Source organism: Schistocerca americana, chromosome X (genome assembly GCF_021461395.2).
Source record: "Schistocerca americana isolate TAMUIC-IGC-003095 chromosome X, iqSchAmer2.1, whole genome shotgun sequence".
NCBI lineage: Eukaryota > Metazoa > Arthropoda > Insecta > Orthoptera > Acrididae > Schistocerca > Schistocerca americana.
Window position 1 is genome coordinate 1,001,616,995 of NC_060130.1, and position 23,422 is coordinate 1,001,640,416.

At 35.9% G+C, this 23,422-nt stretch overlaps 1 protein-coding gene across 1 annotated transcript in view; it reads left to right on the plus strand.

Moving 5' to 3' along the window:
• LOC124555283 (ceramide kinase) overlaps positions 1-8,023 on the plus strand; it is a 275,041-nt gene extending 267,018 nt beyond the window's left edge. Inside the window, exons 9-10 of the mRNA XM_047129158.1 lie at positions 1,323-1,425; positions 7,075-8,023. Of these exons, the coding sequence (XP_046985114.1) occupies positions 1,323-1,413 (91 nt within the window). The 3' untranslated portion in view covers positions 1,414-1,425; positions 7,075-8,023. The remainder of the gene's footprint in view (positions 1-1,322; positions 1,426-7,074) is intronic.
• Positions 8,024-23,422: the final 15,399 nt, after the last annotated feature.

A 23,422-nucleotide genomic window follows, 5' to 3' on the forward strand; every position in this document is an offset into this window, starting at 1 on the left:
TGGTAAGGATTTGCAGGCTGTGTACATAAAGAGTTATAAGCAGTGTAACATTTTCTCTTCTCAGGTACATGTAATCTTCTAGCATTCAACTTAGTTAAGTTAAAAATTTACCAACTAGAACTTCTACCATTGCTGGATACCTTGGTACTTTTGTTTCATAAGTGTGCAGGTGAAGCAAATTGTATGTGTATTATTAAGTGGAATCAGTGGTGTGTTGTTCATTCATATAAAAGAATAAAAAATATATATGAATGATAAGAAAAATTTACTTGGTATAATTTGGATTTCAGTACTATAAATGAATTACATTTTGGACAAGGAATTATGAGAACTGAGGAAAGTCAGAACTTGCAGTGTGGAGTGTAGATATGGTGCAGTCACCAACTATACCAAAGTAGAACATGTCATGTAGGATTTTTCTGTCCGAAGTATAGAAAGTTAAATTTATGTCATAATCAACACTGAAAGCAGATTGGAAATAATGGCAAAACTGATGGAAAGAAATTTGAAACCATAAACATCCTGTATATAAAAAATACTGTCATCCTTATTTATGTTTGTTTATCTGAGAAATTGGGCAAGAGAGTATTACTGTACAGTTTCAGACCACTTTTCTCCTACTGAGATGAAGGTATATATTTACACTTTACTTCAATTCCTGGAAAAGCTTAAGCCACTTCTGAAAGCAGAGAGAAATGAAGCTGCTTAATTGCTGTACACTTGTTGCCATGTATCAGGATCCACTGCCTCCTAATACTGACTTTCAAAGCTTTTTCTGAGGGAAAATTTTTGTATAATCTTGTGTATCTTGAGATAAGCTCCCTTTTCAATTCTTAATCATCTTTATAACTACATATGAATGTATTTTATTCTTGGAAAATATAATTATAGTGTACTCTACATGTTTATTTGGGGTGAAAAGAAAGTCTAATGCAGCAGAGCTTGTGTGATTCTAGCAAACCACCTAAAATCTGTTACTAACATAGGTCAGTTGCAAGATTTCAGCAAATTCCAACTGGTCATTTGTGTTGGGCCTAACACACACTTGTGCATTTAATGTACTCAACTGATCTATTGTGCCACATAACAAACAATAAAATGAAACAGACATAAAAAGAATATGTGCATTTCTTCGTAGTGTGAAATTTTATTTGTATACTTACTTCATTTAATCATTCATATCTATTGCAAATGATGCTAAGAATTAACAGTTGACATATCTTTTTTTTTAAATTGCAATGAAAGACTGTATGATAAATACAGCAAATATATATTATTCTTTTGTGCTGTGTATGCTCACATACAGTTCCAATATTTTTAAGGGTTCACTGCCAACTGCTCGATGTGTTCACACGAGGCATCCCCGAGAACGACGACGAAGAACAGCCTTCGTGCAAGATCTGTTCCTTTTAAAGCTGTTTTTAGGTACGTGTCACTGTCGAACCAGATTACATTTCTATTAACCACAGATTCTGAGCACGGTGTGTTTTTGATAGTTATTGTCAAAGAACTGTATATCATTGTCTTCTTTTTAATTGGATGCATACATTGAAATGAAAGTGATATTATTCAAAAATGGGATAGAGGTACTGGCAGAACTGAAGCTGTGTGGATGGCCCAACAATAAACTTTAGGGTATAGGATATATTGCATTCATATCCTGTACAATAATCAGATGTACACTGAGGTGACAAAAGTCGTGGGATACCTCCTAATATTGTGTCAGACCTCCTTTTGCCCAGCATATTGCAGCAACTTGAAGTGGATGTGGGCTCAACAACTCTCCTGCAGAAGTATTGATCCATGCTGCCTCCAGAGCCATCCATAATTGTGAAAGTGTTGCCAGAGCAGGATTTTGTGCACGAACTGACCTCATAATTGTGTCCCATAAATGTTCGATGGCATTCGTGTTGGGCAATCTGGGTGGCTAAATAATTCTACAGGATCATTTAGAATGTCCTTAAAACCAATCACAACAATTGTGGCCTGGTGTCATGGTGCATTATCATCCATAAAAATTCCATTGTTGTTTGGGAACATGAAGTCCATGAATGGCTGCAAATGATCTCCAAGTAGCTGAGCGTAATGATTTCCAGTCAGTGATTCATATAATCACAGCCTACACCATCATGGAGCTGCCACCAACTTGCACAGTGCTTAGTTGACAATTTGGGTCCACGGTGTCACGGGGTCTGTGCCACAGTTGAATTCTACCATCAACTTTTGCCAACTGAAATCAGGACAACGGCATTTGTGTCAGTTGTCTGCTGCCGTAGCCCCTTAATACAAAATTGAGCCACACTGTCGTAATGGATACGTTCGTCGTACATCCCACATTGATTTCTGTGGTTATTTCACAGTGTCGCTTGTCTGTCAGCACTGACAACTCTGTGCAAATGCCGCTGCTGTTTAGGGTGAGAGGTAATGCCTGAAATTTGACACTGTGGATCTCAGAATATTAAATGCCCTAATGATTGTATTAATAATGTAGGTAAAAATTGTCAGCACTGACATCACAGATAGCTTATATTTGTCTTACATTTAAATTAATTTCTAGTTGTTATGTCTACCGTAGCTGTTGAAACTAGTGGAGATGACAATTAGAATGAAATATTGACCTATGAGAAAACCATCAGCAACCTGCAACACCACACAGTTGCCACCTTTCTAGTGCTTCACTGAGGTGGTGAGTGGAAACTGCCACGTGGGCAATCTGAAAATAGTTGGGGTCAATAGCCTCTAGTGCTTCATAACAGAGGGTGTAAAGCAGGCTCCCTCTCATCTGCCTCATCAATGCAGAAGTGCTTTTAGATCTAGGCCAGATGGTTTGCTGTTTTCATTTTACTTAAATGTTTGACAATCAGAAACAACAGGAATGATTTATCTGGGTCTCAGTGTAAACACGAGGACTACATTGACACATAAAATGGATCTCATATAGACATAAAATCGTGTTAATATCAATAAATAAATATAATAACAGGTTTTGTCTCATCCTTATCTGAAGTTGTAATTATTGACTTCTCTGTGACCCACCAAATGTTCATTGTAAATGTATGCATAGATATAGTTGAACAGACAATCTCAAGTTTTATTGGAATCTCTATTCACATACACTATGATAACAGGAATATAGAAAAGCACGTGTCAGTTGTGAAGAGCTTAAAACGTCATGGGAAAAGGAAAACTGCTGATCAGTTACAAAATAGTTTATGAACTCCACATCGTGTCACACAAAAATTTGTGCATTGTGAAGAATGTTGTTATTACTGGCTGTGATGCTCATAGATGAATAGTTTCCTTTCTTGTTTTTTTGGTAGAAGAAACTGGACCTTTTTGTTAAACCATTTTTGCTTGAAATTCATCTATAGATAGCCCCTAATTTTTATCGAAATGGTATCCCTCTGTTTCCTGTATGATATGGTAGGGATACATGGAAGTTGATAGTATGTTAGAATCACTATGTCTACTTGCCTGTTATGCTATTTGGTATAATAAAAAGGTGGGGGTCTCCTGAATTGTCATCAATTGTATATACACTGATGAGCCATAACATTATGACCAGGTTTTTAATAGCATGTGGTTCCACTTTTCAAATGCAGTATAGAAGTGATTATGCCTGGCACGGAATCTACAAGTCCTCGGCAAGATTCCAGAAGTACGTGGCACCAGACGTCTATGCACAGGCCAAACAATTGCCGCAAATTGCAGGACAGTGGTTTATGGGCACACAGCTGACACTCTATATGTGTTCCATTAGATAAATATCAGACATTTTTCATGCAGCCATTTGCCTGGATGACACACTTCTATCGATCCACGGTGAAAACTCAGTGATATATGCCCACTCTAATCGTAACTGATGATGTCATTGGGTGAACACAGGAACAATTCGTACAATGTGTAGCTCCATGTTCAAGAATGGCCTTTGAATGGTGCACTCTGAAACACTTGTGCCTGCTCCAGCATTGTATTTGGTCATCAAATCTGCCACAGATAGCTGCCTATCCTGGATTACCCAGTGTGGGATCATCCAACCTCTACGTTTTGTGATGAGATGTGGTCATCCAATACCATACCACCTACTCATTATTTCACCATCCTTCAACCACTTTCCATAGGTACTCACAACAGTAGTACACCAAAAAGTGACCAAATTTGTCATTTCAGAGATTCTTGTTTTCAGCTGCAGCACCACAACAATGTGCCCAAGTAGATTTCTGCATTTGTGGCCCGTATCTTTTCTATAATGATTGCCCATTCATCTCTGTTCCACTTACATTTTTTCCTTACTGTGTCACGTGCCCACAACACTACAAGGAGGCTTTCAGTCTTGGGGTGGACAGTAGTCATAATGTTCTGGCTCATCAGTGTATGTGTGGTTCAGACCTCAGTGGATATATATATATATCAGTTACAAAATAGTTTATGAACTCCACATCGTGTCACACAAAAATTTGTGCATTGTGAAGAATGTTGTTATTACTGGCTGTGATGCTCATAGATGAATAGTTTCCTTTCTTGTTTTTTTGGTAGAAGAAACTGGACCTTTTTGTTAAACCATTTTTGCTTGAAATTCATCTATAGATAGCCCCTAATTTTTATCGAAATGGTATCCCTCTGTTTCCTGTATGATATGGTAGGGATACATGGAAGTTGATAGTATGTTAGAATCACTATGTCTACTTGCCTGTTATGCTATTTGGTATAATAAAAGGGTGGGGGTCTCCTGAATTGTCATCAATTGTATATACACTGATGAGCCATAACATTATGACCAGGTTTTTAATAGCATGTGGTTCCACTTTTCAAATGCAGTATAGAAGTGATTATGCCTGGCACGGAATCTACAAGTCCTCGGCAAGATTCCAGAAGTACGTGGCACCAGACGTCTATGCACAGGCCAAACAATTGCCGCAAATTGCAGGACAGTGGTTTATGGGCACACAGCTGACACTCTATATGTGTTCCATTAGATAAATATCAGACATTTTTCATGCAGCCATTTGCCTGGATGACACACTTCTATCGATCCACGGTGAAAACTCAGTGATATATGCCCACTCTAATCGTAACTGATGATGTCATTGGGTGAACACAGGAACAATTCGTACAATGTGTAGCTCCATGTTCAAGAATGGCCTTTGAATGGTGCACTCTGAAACACTTGTGCCTGCTCCAGCATTGTATTTGGTCATCAAATCTGCCACAGATAGCTGCCTATCCTGGATTACCCAGTGTGGGATCATCCAACCTCTACGTTTTGTGATGAGATGTGGTCATCCAATACCATACCACCTACTCATTATTTCACCATCCTTCAACCACTTTCCATAGGTACTCACAACAGTAGTACACCAAAAAGTGACCAAATTTGTCATTTCAGAGATTCTTGTTTTCAGCTGCAGCACCACAACAATGTGCCCAAGTAGATTTCTGCATTTGTGGCCCGTATCTTTTCTATAATGATTGCCCATTCATCTCTGTTCCACTTACATTTTTTCCTTACTGTGTCACGTGCCCACAACACTACAAGGAGGCTTTCAGTCTTGGGGTGGACAGTAGTCATAATGTTCTGGCTCATCAGTGTATGTGTGGTTCAGACCTCAGTGGATATATATATATATCAGTTACAAAATAGTTTATGAACTCCACATCGTGTCACACAAAAATTTGTGCATTGTGAAGAATGTTGTTATTACTGGCTGTGATGCTCATAGATGAATAGTTTCCTTTCTTGTTTTTTTGGTAGAAGAAACTGGACCTTTTTGTTAAACCATTTTTGCTTGAAATTCATCTATAGATAGCCCCTAATTTTTATCGAAATGGTATCCCTCTGTTTCCTGTATGATATGGTAGGGATACATGGAAGTTGATAGTATGTTAGAATCACTATGTCTACTTGCCTGTTATGCTATTTGGTATAATAAAAGGGTGGGGGTCTCCTGAATTGTCATCAATTGTATATACACTGATGAGCCATAACATTATGACCAGGTTTTTAATAGCATGTGGTTCCACTTTTCAAATGCAGTATAGAAGTGATTATGCCTGGCACGGATGCCTGTGATGTGCCATTATATATATATATATATATATATATATATATATATATATATATATATATATATATATATATATATATATATATATATATATATATATATATATATATATAATGGAAGGAAACATTCCATATATATATATCCTGAATATATATATAAAAAAATAGGGAAATATTCCACACGGGAAAAATATATTTAAAAACAAAGATGATGTGACTTACCATACGAAAGCGCTGGCAGGTCAATAGAAAAACAAACAAACACATACATACACACAAAATTCAAGCTTTCACAACAAACTGTTGCCTCATCAGGAAAGAGGGAAGGAGAGGGAAAGACGAAAGGATGTGGGTTTTAAGGGAGAGGGTAAGGAGTCATTCCAATCCCGGGAGCGGAAGGACTTACCTTAGGGGGAAAAAAGGACAGGTATACACTCGCTCACACACACATATCCATCCGCACATAAGAGAGAGAGAATGATCCCATTCAGTAGAAGAGTTAATTAGTTTCTTTCCTGAGAAAGCTATCTTTTGGGAAGAATATGGTAACATCAGGACTATAATGTCATAGGTTCAGTTTTATTCATCTGATGTACCACCCAAGTTCATTGTTATATGTATAATTTAATTGTGGGAACAAAGCGCTTTTTATTTTAATGATAAACATCTCTTATTATTAAGAAAGCTGGTGTTTTGTTCTCTGCTAGTACCTACGACTGCAGAAACTACTGTCCATAGAAATAATATTTAAGCTACATAGAAATGTGTGAAGAAATAATGCATGTTATTGAATCTGTTGATAGTAAATCACAGGTCAGATCATTATACAGTCTAGATTCTCTTTACGAATTTCTCATTTCTGAACAAACAGTCTGAAACTCTCAACTATATTAATTAGTTAAAAATAAGACATACACAGATTACTTGCAGAATGTCTATGTAAACATCTTCTGTTTCACATTTCTGATTCTTCTTCCTTCGTAACTGATGTAAAATTAATTCTTTTGCAGATTTGACATCATATATCTGGAGCTGAATAGACTCCACTCTTCATCAGGTTGTGGCAATCTACTCCGTAGAAGAAGCAGATGTTGAATTGATGGATTTGGAAGAGAATTAGCCACATATGTTTATATAGTTGCTAGCTCATGTTGTGTGGAAACTGCACAGAAAATTCTGTAATGTTAGAGATGTGTGGATCATTGATCAGTTGAAAAGCGTAGAGGAGGACAGGGCATGAGCTATGTTGCATGTCATGCACACATTAGAAGTCAAAGTGTTTTGATATTCTGTGGGTGAATTTTGTGGCATCTGGTTCTGTGATGTGCCATTAGATCCTTTGACCATCTTCTAGACAGGTTATTCTTGATTAATTATTTATTCTCTCGAGACAGTTGACAAACTTCAGTTTAATGTTTTGGACATTTTAAACAGACAAGTCCCACTTCATAGTGTTTCAGCAATTTATTGTTGCAAACTGCAAGCATATTTCAAGCAACTTGTTCACAATTTAGATGTAGACTGATAATGACAGCACGTACAATTAGTGTCTGTGGAACTGTTTTACCAATCTTTAGACTTTGTTGATTTATAAGTACTGATAAGTAACTATGCCTCACGTGACAACAGCTGCAATTATGCCTCACGTGACTACAGCTGCCATGTTGTCATGATATTATTTTTATTGAAGACTAAAGGTGGTAAGGTAACAGAGAACTTTTTCTAAAAAAAAAGTCAGAAAATATGTAGATGCATTATTATGCTTGAAGTTACATACTACTTCAGTCACATAAAATCTTACTTGTTGAACTGAATTTTATCATACGATGAAGTATCTGTAGGAAGGATCACACACCTTATGAATGGTAAATAATACCAGCTTGACTGCTATGCCAATTAAGAGATTTTGTCACAGTATAGGAAACTGTCTGTGGTATTGATAGAAACATCAACTACTATAACATGAAAATAATATCACTGAAATTAATTCATTGAATGTGATAAAATATGTGCATTATGAATTCACCAGTGTGGACAGTCATTTTCCCATTCTTTATGTGTCTGGTGAAATGCAGAAAGAGATAAAAAAAAATATTAAGCTAAAAAACCTTTCTTTTTTTCAAAAAAAAAGAAAAAGAATCTTTATTGTAGTTATCTGCTCTCTCTTTTTAAGTTCTTTCATAGATATTTCAGCCATGCATTTGTAACACCCTCATTTCATTAACAATAGTGTAAAACTGAGATATATGTAAAATGTGTAAAACAGGAAACTAAATGTAGTGCACAGCTGCGAAAGTAGTCTTCTGGGCCTCGAAGCAGTTACTGTCATCTTCTGCACTGTCTAATTCTTTCAAGAGCTCTAAAGTGATGACATGAAGCTTTCCTATAAATAGAATGTGGTTTAAAGACTCTTGAAATGATAACATAATGTGATTGAAAAATATTCTTTATTGTTATACAGTATGTGCAACTTAGTTTCACCATAGTAAGATAATATTCGCAAAACATTGATAATATGATACAGCAATATGTGCTGTCTTCTTGTGCCTATATAAATACCTTACAGTTGTGCTGCTAAAATATTAAATATTGCAACTGATACCCAGGGTCACAACACACATTTTGTAAGCACTAATACTTAGCTGTTGGTGAGCATACTGGAAGGGCAAACAGTATAAAAAAGAACAAGCAGACTGAGGAAACAACATCAAAGAGATTGGGTAGGTTTTTAGTGATAGACTGAATGCTGTTGTACTAATGATCTGTCTTCAGTCAAGTAGCCAGATTAATGAATTCCTTTTGCATGAATGAGCATTTTGTCACAGAATGTCCGTAATAATCAACTGAAGTTCTAGACACATATTGTTAAATGCAGTATTTTGTCATCACTGTACCACAACACATTGTCATTTATAATTTTCTCTGTTCTAGGTAAGTAGAGTGCATGTTTATTATTATGTGTTTCAGTATTAAAGAGGACCTGCAGGTAGAGAGTTTCACATTACTTGTGAACACTTGCAGTTAACAAGTCATTTTTACTTAGTTTTGAAAGTGTGTATTGTTCATGTATTTGTTTGTAATTGTATTCATACATAATTTCAACATAAAAATTACTGTTTTTACTAACAGACAGTTAAAAAAACTTTGTTTCCTCTGCAGAGGAATGTGGTGACAGTTCAAGGTGCAATGTTTTGTGGTGCATGTATGCAAGTGACAAAAAGTATCTATAGATATGAAATACTATATACCGGTACCAATATATAAGTGAATTGATTCAAGAAATACCACATAATTTTAATGTTGAAATTATTGTGATATTTATTTTCCTTGTGTTGGCTAACTTTTAAAAAGTGAAGATTAGACAGCATATCACATGCTACTGCAACTTAACGACATATTGTGAAGTAAGGTTTAAGTAATAAATTACATGTGATACCACAAGGTTGTGTATGAAGTTCCTACAGGATACTTAGATATGGAATATTTCAGAAATATCTCAAGAAATTTTTTGAATTCATTTAGGTTCATTTTCTTGACATAAGTCTTGATATACTCATAATTTATGTTACTACAGTGCCATGACCTTGTATACATTGAAACAAAATTATTTTGCCATTTTGTAACTTTTATACTAAAAATCCAAAGTATCTCTCATTCATTTCATTGTTCATGAAAGACTTATGCTACAACGAAGTTATTGCCTGGTATTATATTATTACTTTTACTATATTAGAGAGACAAAGTGTATGAAATGAGTGAAAGGTGCTTTTTTGGTGAAATGTCAGCAGTTAAAATTAATATTAACTATGACATAGAATTTGACTTTTCCTTTGACGTCAAGAAACACAACTGGCCATTTAATTTGGCCACTGATGTTTCGGTATACTTTGCCTCACAGGAAAAGTGATGCTCTTAGTGAGAATATATCCAAACGCACAGATCTCCTAATGAAATTGTAATCCCTTTAAGTTGTTCAAACTCTGTGTGCGAATAAAAACATGTCATTTTTGCGTGAACAGTGTATGAGAGAAATGGAAAAAATCATTATGTTCTATGAAAAGTGAATGATTAAGCTATGTCTGGTTGTTTACTCTTTAAAAATTGCATTATATTTTTAAATATTATAATTTCATTTCTAATGTTACCTATATCCATTACTGTTCAGTTTTGCTGAATATGAACATATAATTTACTTTCTGTGAGTAGTTTTAATTAACTTGTATTCTGGAGTCTGCTTCATGTTAAATAACAGATGGTTAAAGGCAATGTGCAGATTCCATACATATGTCTAATCGTGTGTGCAATAGAGGATTCCACCAGAGACTTTGGCTTCACCAAATCCAAGAGCATCAAGGAAGCTAATGATTAGTTCCAGAGGTTTGAGTTTCAGTTAAATGCGTTTCAGCTTTAGGCCTTGGTATCTGGTTTAGGTAATATTATTTTGAGAACATTTAAGTCTGTACTGTTTGTATGTAATTAATTAGTAATTAATTTTCAATGAATTCATTTATATACAAAAGTCAGTATTATTAATACATTTAAGAAGGCATATACTGTGCTTCCACAGTAAAGAGGGACTCTGCGGGAAGTAAGCTGCCAGATAGTGATTTCAATTGAATGACTGTTTTCTCAAAAAACTACTGCATTATTCTAAAACATTAAAATGTAACTATTGATTAATCCTTTCTTCTAACCATGTTGTATAGAAATATACTATGCTTTAAAAATTTGGATGGCTGACAAAATCCTCTGCACAATATAGTTTTGTGAAATATCTTCACAATTTATTCAGTATTCATTATGTATTATTCATCTTATGTAATGAGGTATTAATGTACAAGATCTAAGTAGTGGTTTCAGACTAAATAGTACCAAAAGGAACTGAGAGAACTACTCTCTTAGACAAAGTAGGGAATTATTGTTAACAGGGTTATAATTAACATTTAACTTTCTCCTCTTCTTATTAGCTTAAAATGTGGAATGAATTTAATGTGCTTTTTCTGGATTAATAATGATAAAAACATTTTATTTAAGAAATCATATTTCAATTTTTGCAGTGTATTTGGGAATATTAATTTATTTGACAAATATTTTATTTAGTTTCTCTGAGGTTTGATAAGATACACATTAATGCAACATCATATTCATAAAAATATTGTAAAAATGTTGGAAACATCCCAGATGTGAATTTGTTCATTCATGTCAGCTTCCTCAGGTGATAGCTCATTCTACACAATGAAAGACAATAAAGCTATGCAGTCAGCTGTCAATTTGCACATGGATGGCAGAGCATGTGGGTAACTAATTTATAAATATTGGAAATGATTGTAATTTTGAAGGATTAAATATGTGGGTATGCATTATTTTTACTATCAAGTACCATGCTGATAGAGTAATTACATATAACAAGGTGAGGAAAAGGATGTTTGGCACACTGAAGAAAGACGAGAAAGAGAAACAAAGTGGCCAAAGTGTGATTTTTTTATTGTTATCTGCTGAATACGAGGTTGAAGATCAGTTATGTATAAGAGCATGTTTAATTTGGAAGGTTTATTCATGCAACAAAATATACAGAAGACAGCCATTCTGTGGAGATGAGAGATTTACATTTGCTGTATAGGCCATAATAAGATGTTAACAGTTGTAGAAGTGATGTGGCTATTGCTGTTTAAGTAAATGATGTCTAAAAAGTGAATTGTAAGTTATGTTCTTATAGGAGCTCACACAGAAATGATTTATATGAAATTATTATTGAACAGTGACATATAGTTTTTTAGTTGGCAATTAGTGGAATACAATGCAGATAACATGTTTGATATCATCCACATTAAAAAATTATTTACATTTTCTTTGTGGATGAGGCTGTGATGAGCAAGTGTATTTCTGCTATTGATTTTTATGTTATTGGATAACCTCTTCCATTCTGTTAGCACTCTTTTTGAATAAAATATTTTGTTGCAGCTGTATTATGCCCAGCATGTTGTCAAATTCTTGCCTTTTAACTACTACTTAATTTTTAGTAACAAATAAGTCGGGGATTAATTATAGTGTTCATGAAGTTACACTCCAGCTGGTGTTGTGTACCATCAATTGTGCAACTGGATCACATTTATATTGATCTTCAGTATACAGGCCTAAAAAATAAACTTAAATTGAACTGATTGTTATGAAATGAGGACACACAACCTTTTTTTTTTTTTTTAAAGGGCAATGTCTTTGCAGTAAAACCCAAATTTTATGTCAGTAAATATAGGAGAGATATTACCTTAGAAGGAAAAAGACTACAGTAATGTGAAACTGTTAAGATATGGTGTTACAATAAATAAATGTATTTTTAATAAGCTACAGCAGTGATTTTCTAAGAGATAAAACGTATGCTTTGTTTCACTTCATATTAAGAATATGCTAAAAAAAAGATATGAACTGTTTTTTGTAAATTTTTATAGCAGGGTTTTTAATACTTCATCAGGAAATTTGAAATAAATTGTGATAGCTGTGTGAATGTGTCTATGTGAAAAATGGACCTGCATTTTGGACATTATTGTGGGCAATGATTATCAGGATGGTGATGTATATTACTGATTGCCAGCAGAGGTATACACTGCTGCCTGTCCTCTTTTTTTTAATTGCTTGACAGAGATATGGAACTCATGTGGCAAGTGGATGTTGGATGCAAGGGAATGTTGGGCAAAAGGTAGTTTACTGGACTTAACACACTTCTGGCACACCACCGAGCGAGGTGGCGCAGTGGTTAGACACTGGACTCGCATTCGGGAGAATGATGGTTCAATCCCGCGTCCGGCCACCCTGATTTAGGTTTTCCGTGATTTCCCTAAATCGCTCCAGGCAAATGCCGGGATGGTTCCTTTCAAAGGGCACGGCCGACTTCCTTCCCTGTCCTTCCCTAATCCGATGAGACCGATGACCTCGCTGTCTGGTCTCCTTCCCCAAAACAACCAACCAACTTCTGGCACACTCTCTCCACTACTATAATTAAGTTCTGACTTCTTTGCTGTCCCTGTCAAAGGGTATGGGAAAAGAGGGGGGGGGGGGGGGAGAGGGAGAGAGACCAAAGACTTGCCATAATGCATAACATAAATGCATTGACGCTTGATCAGAAGCATACAACATCACTTTGATGGTAGCCACTTGCTGCAGTGGCCAAAACATCGTAGTATGTTATGCAGTAGCTCACTCACATATCCTGGAGAATTTTATTCAGAGTGATTCCAGCCATTCAAGCCTGCACTTATATGCATCAGATGATGTTTTTAATTTAATATGTTCAGTCCATATTTGATTTCTAGTTACATAATTTATTGGGGTGGCATAAACTGAGATTTATGTACTATCAATTGAAAGCTGTTCTCAATCTGAAAGTTGGCTTTGAAGACCACAGAGCTTTAGTGGGGATGATCCAGTTGGGGGTGGTATACCCTTACGTTCCACTGACTTTTCAAATGACTAACCCAGACAGTTATGGGGAACCTACAGTTAAAGGTGGACTTGAAACATAGTGGAACATGGCACTTTTTTGTACTGACAAGTCATTGCTTTATGTATGTGTAAATCTCTCATTACAGGCATTGAGTGGGTGGAATACCCACAATTCTTATAATATTTTTGTAATAATCTACTTAACTTAAATACTATTCTTTGATGTATTTGTGTATATCGTGTGTTTTATTTCTCAGCAGACTTCATTATCTGTTTTTGTAGTATAATTTAAAGGAATGATTTAAATTGTCCAAACTCTGCAGTATGTATAAATCTTTATTGTCATGCATTATACAATTCTACTAATAAGAAAACAAATGAAATTAAAATTAGGTGGTATTTCACAAGAGTTAAAATTTTAATTTTCTCATTTTTCTTCTGTGAAAATGACTTCTAGCTTACTTAAAGTCCCAACAAATTGTGTTTAGTTGAATGGGTGCATATTAAGACTGTAGAGCTTATATGTAAGTACTGATAAAATGTGGAGTGAAACACCATAAAATTTGGGTTTTTTTGTAGACAGTATTCTACTTTCCCACCAATGCTGCCTATGTGTAGAAATATTTCTATTTTTACTCAGATTAGAAGCCTTGAAACAGCAGGAATAGTCTTCTTGCATTTGTGTAAGTGTGAATCATGTGCCATAAAGCCCAGAAAGCTCATATTGGTTATTTCATGTAGTGTCAATAGTACTTATGCTGCTTCTCTAAATATTTGATATTTCATGTTCAGTATCAGAAATGTGTTTGACCATAAATTCTACCATATATTTGAATCGTATCTTTTATCCTTGCTTTGTATTTTTCTTATTGTCTCATTTTTTATCTCTTGTTAATGAGTGTAATTGGTAATAATTCAGAACATCGACATATGGAGTCTGCAATTAATGTAAGAAGCCAACCTGAAGCTCATCACCATTGTTTCAGATATGTATTTAAGCATACCCTGTAAACAGCATTGTAAAACCAAAATATGCACTCCGTTACTTTTGAAGAAATGTAACATTTGGGTATCTATTACAAAAAGGAACTCAAAGTATGTCAAATTTGGAAACGTGGCTCTCCAGCAATGTGTGTAAATAAAGAATGAAAAAAAAAAAAAAAAAAAAATACTTCTGCTGTGGTCAAATCAACGAAATTTGAGAAGTATATCAGTAACTCAGCAAAATAATTCAGTGTTATGGAACAATTATGTGGGAAGATGTACTATTCGTATAAGGAATTGTGATTGTAGTCAATTTGGGGATCATTGTTACAGGTTATAAAATTATGAACTATTTAAAATATGGTTGAAATGCTCAAAAATATTCTATTTGGCACGACAGATATTTATATTTTTGCTAAACTGGTGAATGGTGATGGGAGTAAGGATATTTTCAGATCTTTGAATGGTTATTTTAACTATGTGGCAAGAATACTGTAACTTTACTGCATGTGAGAGTAAGAGTAATAGTTTTTAGCATACTTTGAGATGAATTATATGCTGCTGCATTGCATAGCTGTATCACAACTATGTTTTTTGAACATTTTGTGCTAAGATTTTTCCATTTTTTCATCCATTAATGAAAATAAGAATTTACATAAACTGTTGGATAATGATAAATCAGTTTTGTTTGCAGTATTAATTGTTCTTAGATATTTCTCCTGCTGTAAATGGTGCTAACTGTTGCCTCTGGTGTATATCTACCAGTGCTTAATAATTATTGTGAACTATGCATTTTTAATTTTTAAGAAAAATGCATTGTACAATTTACACATATGTTTGTTGAAGTACATTCCATTATAAACAAAATAAAAACTTGTTGCAAGAGCCTTTGGATATTTTTATTCTTCCATTAAGCTTAGTGGTTATATTGCCATATTGATGAGCTTAAGAAACTCGTAACATTGTAAATTACAGTTGTGGAACACACCTCCACTTGGACACATAGCTCTGAGATAGCAGATAAATAACCAGTGTATGTGAGAGTGCAAGGCTTGAGGTAGCTTGTTTGCCCTACTCGGGTAGCTCAACTGTTAGAACATTGTCATTCAAAGCAGATATCTTACGTGTTAATCTGTCAGGAAAGACTGGTGGAATGTATATGACACAGTAAATGATTCTTCTTCATACTGGAGTCTACATTTTAACCATGATATTAATGGATATCAACTATCAACACAAATAAAGATAAACAAGAATTACATAACTGAAAAAAATAGAAAGTGCAGTAGGTTTTGTATCAGAGACAAAGAAGAATAATAATGTGGGATTCTGATGGGGAATTTAAAATTTTTCCAGCTGACAAGAAAAGAGAAACACTTGGAATGCTGAGTAATGTAGAGCAATTTTTGTATGTTCGTGGAAAAGAAGTGTGTTGCATTGTCTTGGTCTTTTGTTTCTATTTATCAGTAGAGTGTGTAACTGTGGTAATATTCAGTAGCTTGTACGAAAATTGGAACCATTATTCATACACATTTTTGGGGACTCTTGTGCCACTAACTGAATGATGGTGCAGTTTTTGACCACCTAATGACAATGTGTACGATGAACTTTCACGAGTGCCGGTTTTGCCTGTGACGATGTAGTGACATCTAATTCTGTGGATTTTGGATCTACGACAGGAATAGTTCATAACTCACAAGTGCAGGTTTACCTGCACATTATATTTCAGAGATTATAACAGATTTGAGTAAGCTATTTTGGAACATAGTGAAAAGTGAACGTATTGTAGAATGAAGCAAGTCTATCTAGAAATGGCAATGTTAGGTAAAATCAAAGAAGTAAATGAAAATTTAACCCCTGCATTGGCTACAACCAAGAGAGCATGAGAGAATTTGCTGGCTTTACTTTACAATCAAAAACTGGTGATTATCCAGCTAAGATGTATTTCATTGAAGGGACATTTTCAGAAGTGGAGTTGGGAGTAATGTGCAAAATATTGTGTGTAGTTAGTGGGACAAAAAATGAAATTACTGCTAAAATTTGTTATTATTTGCCCAACATAGAAAAACTTTTGCTGAAAATTAACAGTGGCATAGAATGTGATGATGATGATGATGATGATGATGATGATGATGATTTAGTAGGAAATGAAGAATAGGGTAGCAACAAAAGATACAGTTTATTGGAGAGAAAGACTAAAAATGACTCAAATTCAAAAAACAGAGAATAAATTTGCTCTGTCATTTTGTGATATCGAGGGCATTTTCGAGTAATTTAGTGTAAGTGACAGGAAGTAGATTTCGAGGAGATGGCATTTTTATGAGTTGGAACCAACTGCAAATGCTTGTTCAGGATTAAACATATAACACATCAGCCTCAGTTGCAAATAGAAACCAGTCTTTACCTAAGTTTCAGCCAAAATAATTTGGCCTTCTTCAGATGCTATTGACACTAAACTATTGTGTGCCCAAGTTTGGACATATCAAGTATAAAACTATAGCATCATAGTACCCAGTCATATATCTACATTACTTAGCTGAAGAGAAACAGCAGGCCCACTGCGTGGACGAGGTCGGTTGGCTGTAAGAGCTGCGCCGGAACTACTCGCAGCGAGCAGCTGTGTACCGAGTATCGCTGACGGTCGTGCACATGTGCGCGTAGAAATATATATGCATAACAGTAGATACCTTTACGTTAGGAACTGGATTAATATAACCATTAAAACTGTTAATAGCTTAGTATGTAACCGAACTTACTTCTGAGGAGACCGAGAACCCTATAAACGGATTTGGAGCTCGTAAGAAAAACTAGCTATTAGTAGGCAAAATTATTTCTCAATTTTGAATACATTACTAGTCAACTAAAGAAAGTGAAGTCAAGTGTCAACAACTGCAAAGGCAACATAACATCAGGGCCGGTGAAGCAAAGGTTGAAAACCTTTGAAAAACTTCTTATTTCTCAATTGTAGCTGGTCATTAAGTAGGTTTTCTTTATCAGGCAACAGGTGTTTAAAGATCTGCAACTCCTCAAGGATGTCAAGCCTAGTGTCTTTAACCTCACAATCTAATAGCTTTGTGTAATTTGGTGGGTTGGGAGCACGGGCCAATTGAACAAGTTACTCGGCAAAAGTAGAGCCACACATGCCATCACCACTTTTTGTGGGTGTATGTTCTTTAATTTTAGCTGAGAGGGCTGTCCCTGTCTGGCCGATGTAATAACTCGGGTAATCACTACTGGTGATTTTGGACACCCCAGAACGAGATAATTTGTCATTAGTATTCTTTAACGAGTGGACCAAGTTCTTTTTAAAGACTGTTATTCGTAAAATATGCAATCTTAAAGCCATGGCTCTTTAACAGTCGCCCTATTTTACAAGATGCTTTGCCTCTGAAGAGAATAGAAATGAAGCTATGGAGTTATCCTCTGGTGCAACACCTAGTGTAGATGAGGTCGCAGTTTGTCTACCTGCTTTCTTGTTATAGAGCTGTCTCACAATATCTGGTTTATATCCGTTATTGTAGGTGATAATGTCTATGGTTTGTAACTCGTTCTGCATTGCATCTGTTGAAAGAGGAATGGCAAGCATTCGGTGTATGGAAGAAGGCCATTTTGTGGGCTTGGGGGTGTGTCGAGTCGGCTGGGATGATACACCGAGCGCTCGCCACTCCTCTTTCAACAGATGCAATGCAGAACGAGTTACAAACCATAGACATTATCACCTACAATAACGGATATAAACCAGATATTGTGAGACAGCTCTATAACAAGAAAACAGGTAGACAAACTGCGACCTCATCTACACTAGGTGTTGCACCAGAGGATAACTCCACTAGCTTCATTTCTATTCCCTTCATAGGCAAAGCATCTTATGAAATAGGGTGACTGTTAGAGAGCCATGGCTTTAAGGTTGCATATTCAATGAATAACAGCCTTAAAAAGCACTTGGTCCACTCGTTAAAGAATACTAATGACAAATTATCTCGTTCGGGGGTGTACAAAATCACCTGTAGTGATTACCCAAGTTATTACATCGGCCAGACAGGGACAGCCCTCTCAGCTAAAATTAAAGAACATACACCCACAAAAAGTGGTGATGGCATGTGTGGCTCTACTTTTGCTGAGTACCTTGTTCAATTGGCCCATGCTCCCAATCCACCAAATAACACAGAGCTATTAAATTGTGAGGTTAAAGGCACTACATTTGACATTCTTGAGGAGTTGCAAATCTTTAAACACCTGTTGCTTGATAAAGAAAACCTACTTAATGACCAGCTACAATTGAGAAATAAGAACTTTTTCGAAGGTTTTTAACCTTTGCTTCACCGGCTCTGATGTTACGTTGCCTTTGCAGTCATTGACACTTGACTCCACTTTCTTTAGTCAACTAGTAATGTATTCAAAATTGAGAAATAATTTTGCCTACTAATAGCTAGTTTTTCTTACGAGCTCCAAATCCATTTATAGGGTTCTCGTTCTCCTCAGAAGTAAGTTCGGTTACATATTAAGCTATTAACTGTTTTAATGGTTATATTAATTCAATTCCTAACATAAAGGTGGCTACTGTTATGCATCTATATTTCTACTCGCACATGTGCACAACCATTAGCTCTCGCGGCCTACTGACCTTATCTGTGCAGTGGTGCCTGCTGTTTCTCATCAGCTAAGTAATGTATATTTATGACTGAGTACTACAGTGCTATAGTTTTATACTTGACATGGCCAAACTTGGGCATGCAATAGTTTAGTGTCAATAACGTCTGAAGAAGGCAAAATTATTTTGGCTGAAACTTAGGTAAAGATTGGTTTCTACTTGCAACTGAGGCTGATGTGTTTTATTTTTAATTATCACAGCTGCTGACAGCACTGCACAATGTTAAAAATTCTTAAGCTTGTTTAGGATATTTCATGAAATGTTTCACAATTTCAACTTAAATTGTCATATCCTTAAGTGATTTATTGAGGAATAATCTGAAATTTAAATGTGAACAAGAGCTGAGATGAGAAGTTGAGACGCTCATATGTGTCTTTTCATTGGACCCAGTTTTAAAAATCTACAAACAAAACATGTAAACTGAACTACATACAGAAGAAAGCAAAGAAGTATTTGGAGCTATGTTATTATAAAAAAACCTCAAGATGATGTAGTCGTAGAAGAATGTTCCTACAGTATCCAACACCAATCTGATTCTAGGATGAAAAATGTAGATGCTTTAAGTCAGCGTGTGAATTCACTTTTTGGTTTCACAGATGGTTTAATAGTTGAAATTGTAAAATCTCAAGAGAAACTACGATTTGGCAGAGATGAAAATCTTTCACAAAGAATGACCTTACAACTTCTTAGTGAGAGACAAACTCCTTTTATGTTTAACACTGAAATAGGACTTTACTGATTTCACACACTATGCAGCTTGAAATAATGTAGCTTGTGCATGAGAAAAGACATTAAGCTGGTAACTGAACTCAAGAGGAGGTAAAACAAGATTATTTTGTACCAAATTTGACTGACATGTTGAAGTTAGTGATTGCCAGTTAAATAAAAAATATTTAATTTTGAAGAAAAAAAGCCGAATGTCAATTAATTATCTGAGCTGGATGATTGTCAGGATGGCCAAATGTGGGACTCGGATGCGGAATCTGAATATTTACCTACCAATAAAAGAAGTGACACATCAAACAAGCTGAATAAAGCTGGGTAACTTTTGTATGTTTGTGGAGAAAGTATATTCACGAAGAAGATGCGAGTTGCACTGTCATTTTCTTTTGTTTGTTGTGATATATTCTCAGTTGAGTTTGTAACTGTGGCAATAATAAACAGTCTGTATGGAATTCAGAACTGTTTTTCCTGCGATAATAATAAGTAGAGGTTACGACCTTAAAGAAATATAATGTTCATCAATGAGTACTTTTTGCAACATATTTTGTGACTCCTTTTACAAACTTAGTCATCAATAATAAAGAAAAATTCCACAGAGGATACAGGGAATGGAAATTTAGCTATTTTTCCTTATATTAATTTCAATAATTCAAATATTAGTTGTTGACAAAGACTGGAAACAGTAGCAATTTGGTTCTACAGGATTTTGGAAGTGGCCTTTCACATGATGCACAATATCTTCCTTCAGATGTTTCTGTTGGAGGTTGCTGAGTATTTCTGTAATGTTGTCATGTGGACCATTATGTGTGGTGATACTGATCTGCCATTTTTTTAGTTTACTTGATATAAATTTGTAACAATATAGGACACAAATAAGTTACTTATATCCTGTGTATAATAGACAGCAACAAGAAACAATGATTATAACACTCTATATTGACAAATTAATTAATTTTTATGTGTACATAAAAGAGTCTACCCCATGACCCAAGTTTGTATACGAGTGAATTATAAGATAGGTGAAGGCACGCAGTATTCACTAACACTGTAAAAACTATTTCTAATTAACATCCTTTTGAGTTCACTTTTAAAACTGCTCAGCTTCTGAATCCTTTTAATTTTAAGGGAAGAGCACTATAGAGAATTTTCGGGTGGTATATTGCACTCTTGTTGTACTGGGCTTTCTTATGCACTTCCCTGTGAAAGTCATTAGTGTGTCTTATTGTATAGTCACAGAACTCACTGTTTAAAGAAGAAAACTGAGGGTGAGACTTCAGAAAGCATATACTTTCATAGATGTAAATGGACGGAAGAGTCACGATTTTATATTCCTCGAAAAATTCCCTACACGGATCTCTATGTGCAGCTCCTTTTATGATCCTTATCGCTCGTTTTTGAATAATAAAAGAGCGTTTTGCCTGACTTGAATTGCCCCCAAATATGACACCATATCGCAAAAGACTATGCATAAATGCATAATATGTACACAATACTGTTTGATCACTGCAGCAATTTTTGAGCATTCTAAATACATAGCAACATTTACTTAATTTTTTTATTGAGCGCATCTATATGCTTGTCCCACTTTAGATGCTCATCTAAGCAAATTTCTAAGAATTTTGTATTTGGCGTTTGTAGTATATTCTGTTGGCCTAGCTTCACAGTTATATTGGGCTTCTGTAATTCATCTGTAATGTTTTTTCTCATTCACACATAAACTGTTGTCCCTGAACCATTTACTTGCTTCAACTGTTGTTGTTTCAATTTTCCTGTTAAGGTCAGTCTCATTCTGAGCTTTAATAAAGAGACTTGTATTATCAGCAAAATTACACAATCAGCTTGTGTTAAATAGTTTGGGAAGTCATTTATAAAGATCAAGAACAACAGGGGTCCCAATACTGAACCTTGGGGCACCCCATAACTAACTTCCTAATAACCAGTGAATTGTCGCTTTTCCCCTGGCCACCGCAGCCACCATATCTCAATATTATTGAACCTTTGTGGTCTAAATTGTAGAGAAGGGTGCGTGATCGCTATACAGCTCCATCATTGTAACTTGAACTTGTCACTGTTTTGCAGGAAGAATGGTAAGCGTCCCTCGAATATTATACAGGACCTGTATTTATCCATTCCGAGACAACTCGAAGGTGTTTTGAATCCAACGGATTTCCTACGTCGCATTGGACTTGGTAATTTGTTGTGTTTCTGAATTTTTGGTGTTCTTACATTTTTGTCCACTCCCTGCGTTACGACCGGGACTGCGGCTGGCCGGGACGGCTGACAGTCGCACGGTGGATGTTACCGAGAAGTTACGACTCTGTACCTCTGGAGTCGCGAGGCGGAAAAAAAAGAGTAAATCCTGTGTCGCAGTCCCGTTCTACAAAGGGAATGTTTGTTACTTTTTTGCGAAACAAAAGATACTCAATTGTTCTCATCGCAGAGTGTGCGTTAGGGAAAATGCGAAATAAGTCGATGATCTTTCACAAGCCCCTGACTGTAGACGTTGATTACGCTGTATACATTGTTAAGCCTTATTGTATTCTACACAAGTACGTACGAAACAGAGATGGTGTGCTGTTCATAGTACATGGTACGGATATGCAGTTCATGAGGATACTGTACAAAGAATACGCAGTCATAGATTCAGTTCACACCACAGAAACGTATTTATCGATTACTTTGTAGATGAAGGTGCTCTGCCATGGCAGTTGGATTACTTTCTTTGAATTGTACGTACATGTTGTCTTAATATGATACAAATAAAGGTAAAAGAACTTACACAGTGTGTTTGATTACTGTGTTGTTGTACATTCGCTGCCAACGAACGTCGTAGTCATTTCCTCCCACATTTTCTTTTCCAGGTTTTTATGTGAATCTTCTTTGAATGACAAGTCTCATAAATCACACCTTTTCCTAAATTTCATAATAACTCTTCCCACATCGAAGATCCTTTAGCAGAAACGCCGCAATGAACCACTAATCGCCGGCCGATATGGCCGAGCGGTTCTAGGCGCTTCAGTCTGGAACCGCGCGACCGCTACAGTCGCCGGTTCGAATCCTGCTTCGGGGACGGATGTGTGTGATGTCCTTAGGTTAGTTAGGTTTAAGTAGTTCTAAGTTCTAGGGGACTGATGACCTCAGATGTTAAGTCCCATAGTGCTCAGAGCCATTTGAACCATTTTGAACCACTAATCAAATAAAGAAAATCCACGCAGGTGAAATCATGTCGGTGGCTGGCCGCTCACTGGCAGTCTATCGTGCACGCTGTCCCATGCAGCCGCAACGTCTCACTGGTCAGATGCTGGTAGTATGACAAAATACTGGCCGGACGGGGTACCTGGCCACAGACCGCTGTGTCAACTTACATATAAACTTGGGCGCATTCTACTAACTTCAAGTCCAGTGCCCCACAGCCCTTACACAGGAAGCATATTTTTTAAGAGGACTGTCGGAACGCCAGAAGGAAACAGATATCCTGGACGGAAGTTGCCTCTGTTCATACAAACATGGAATGTTGCAGAGTATACACGCATTACAAATTTCGAGAAGCTTCTAGAAATGGT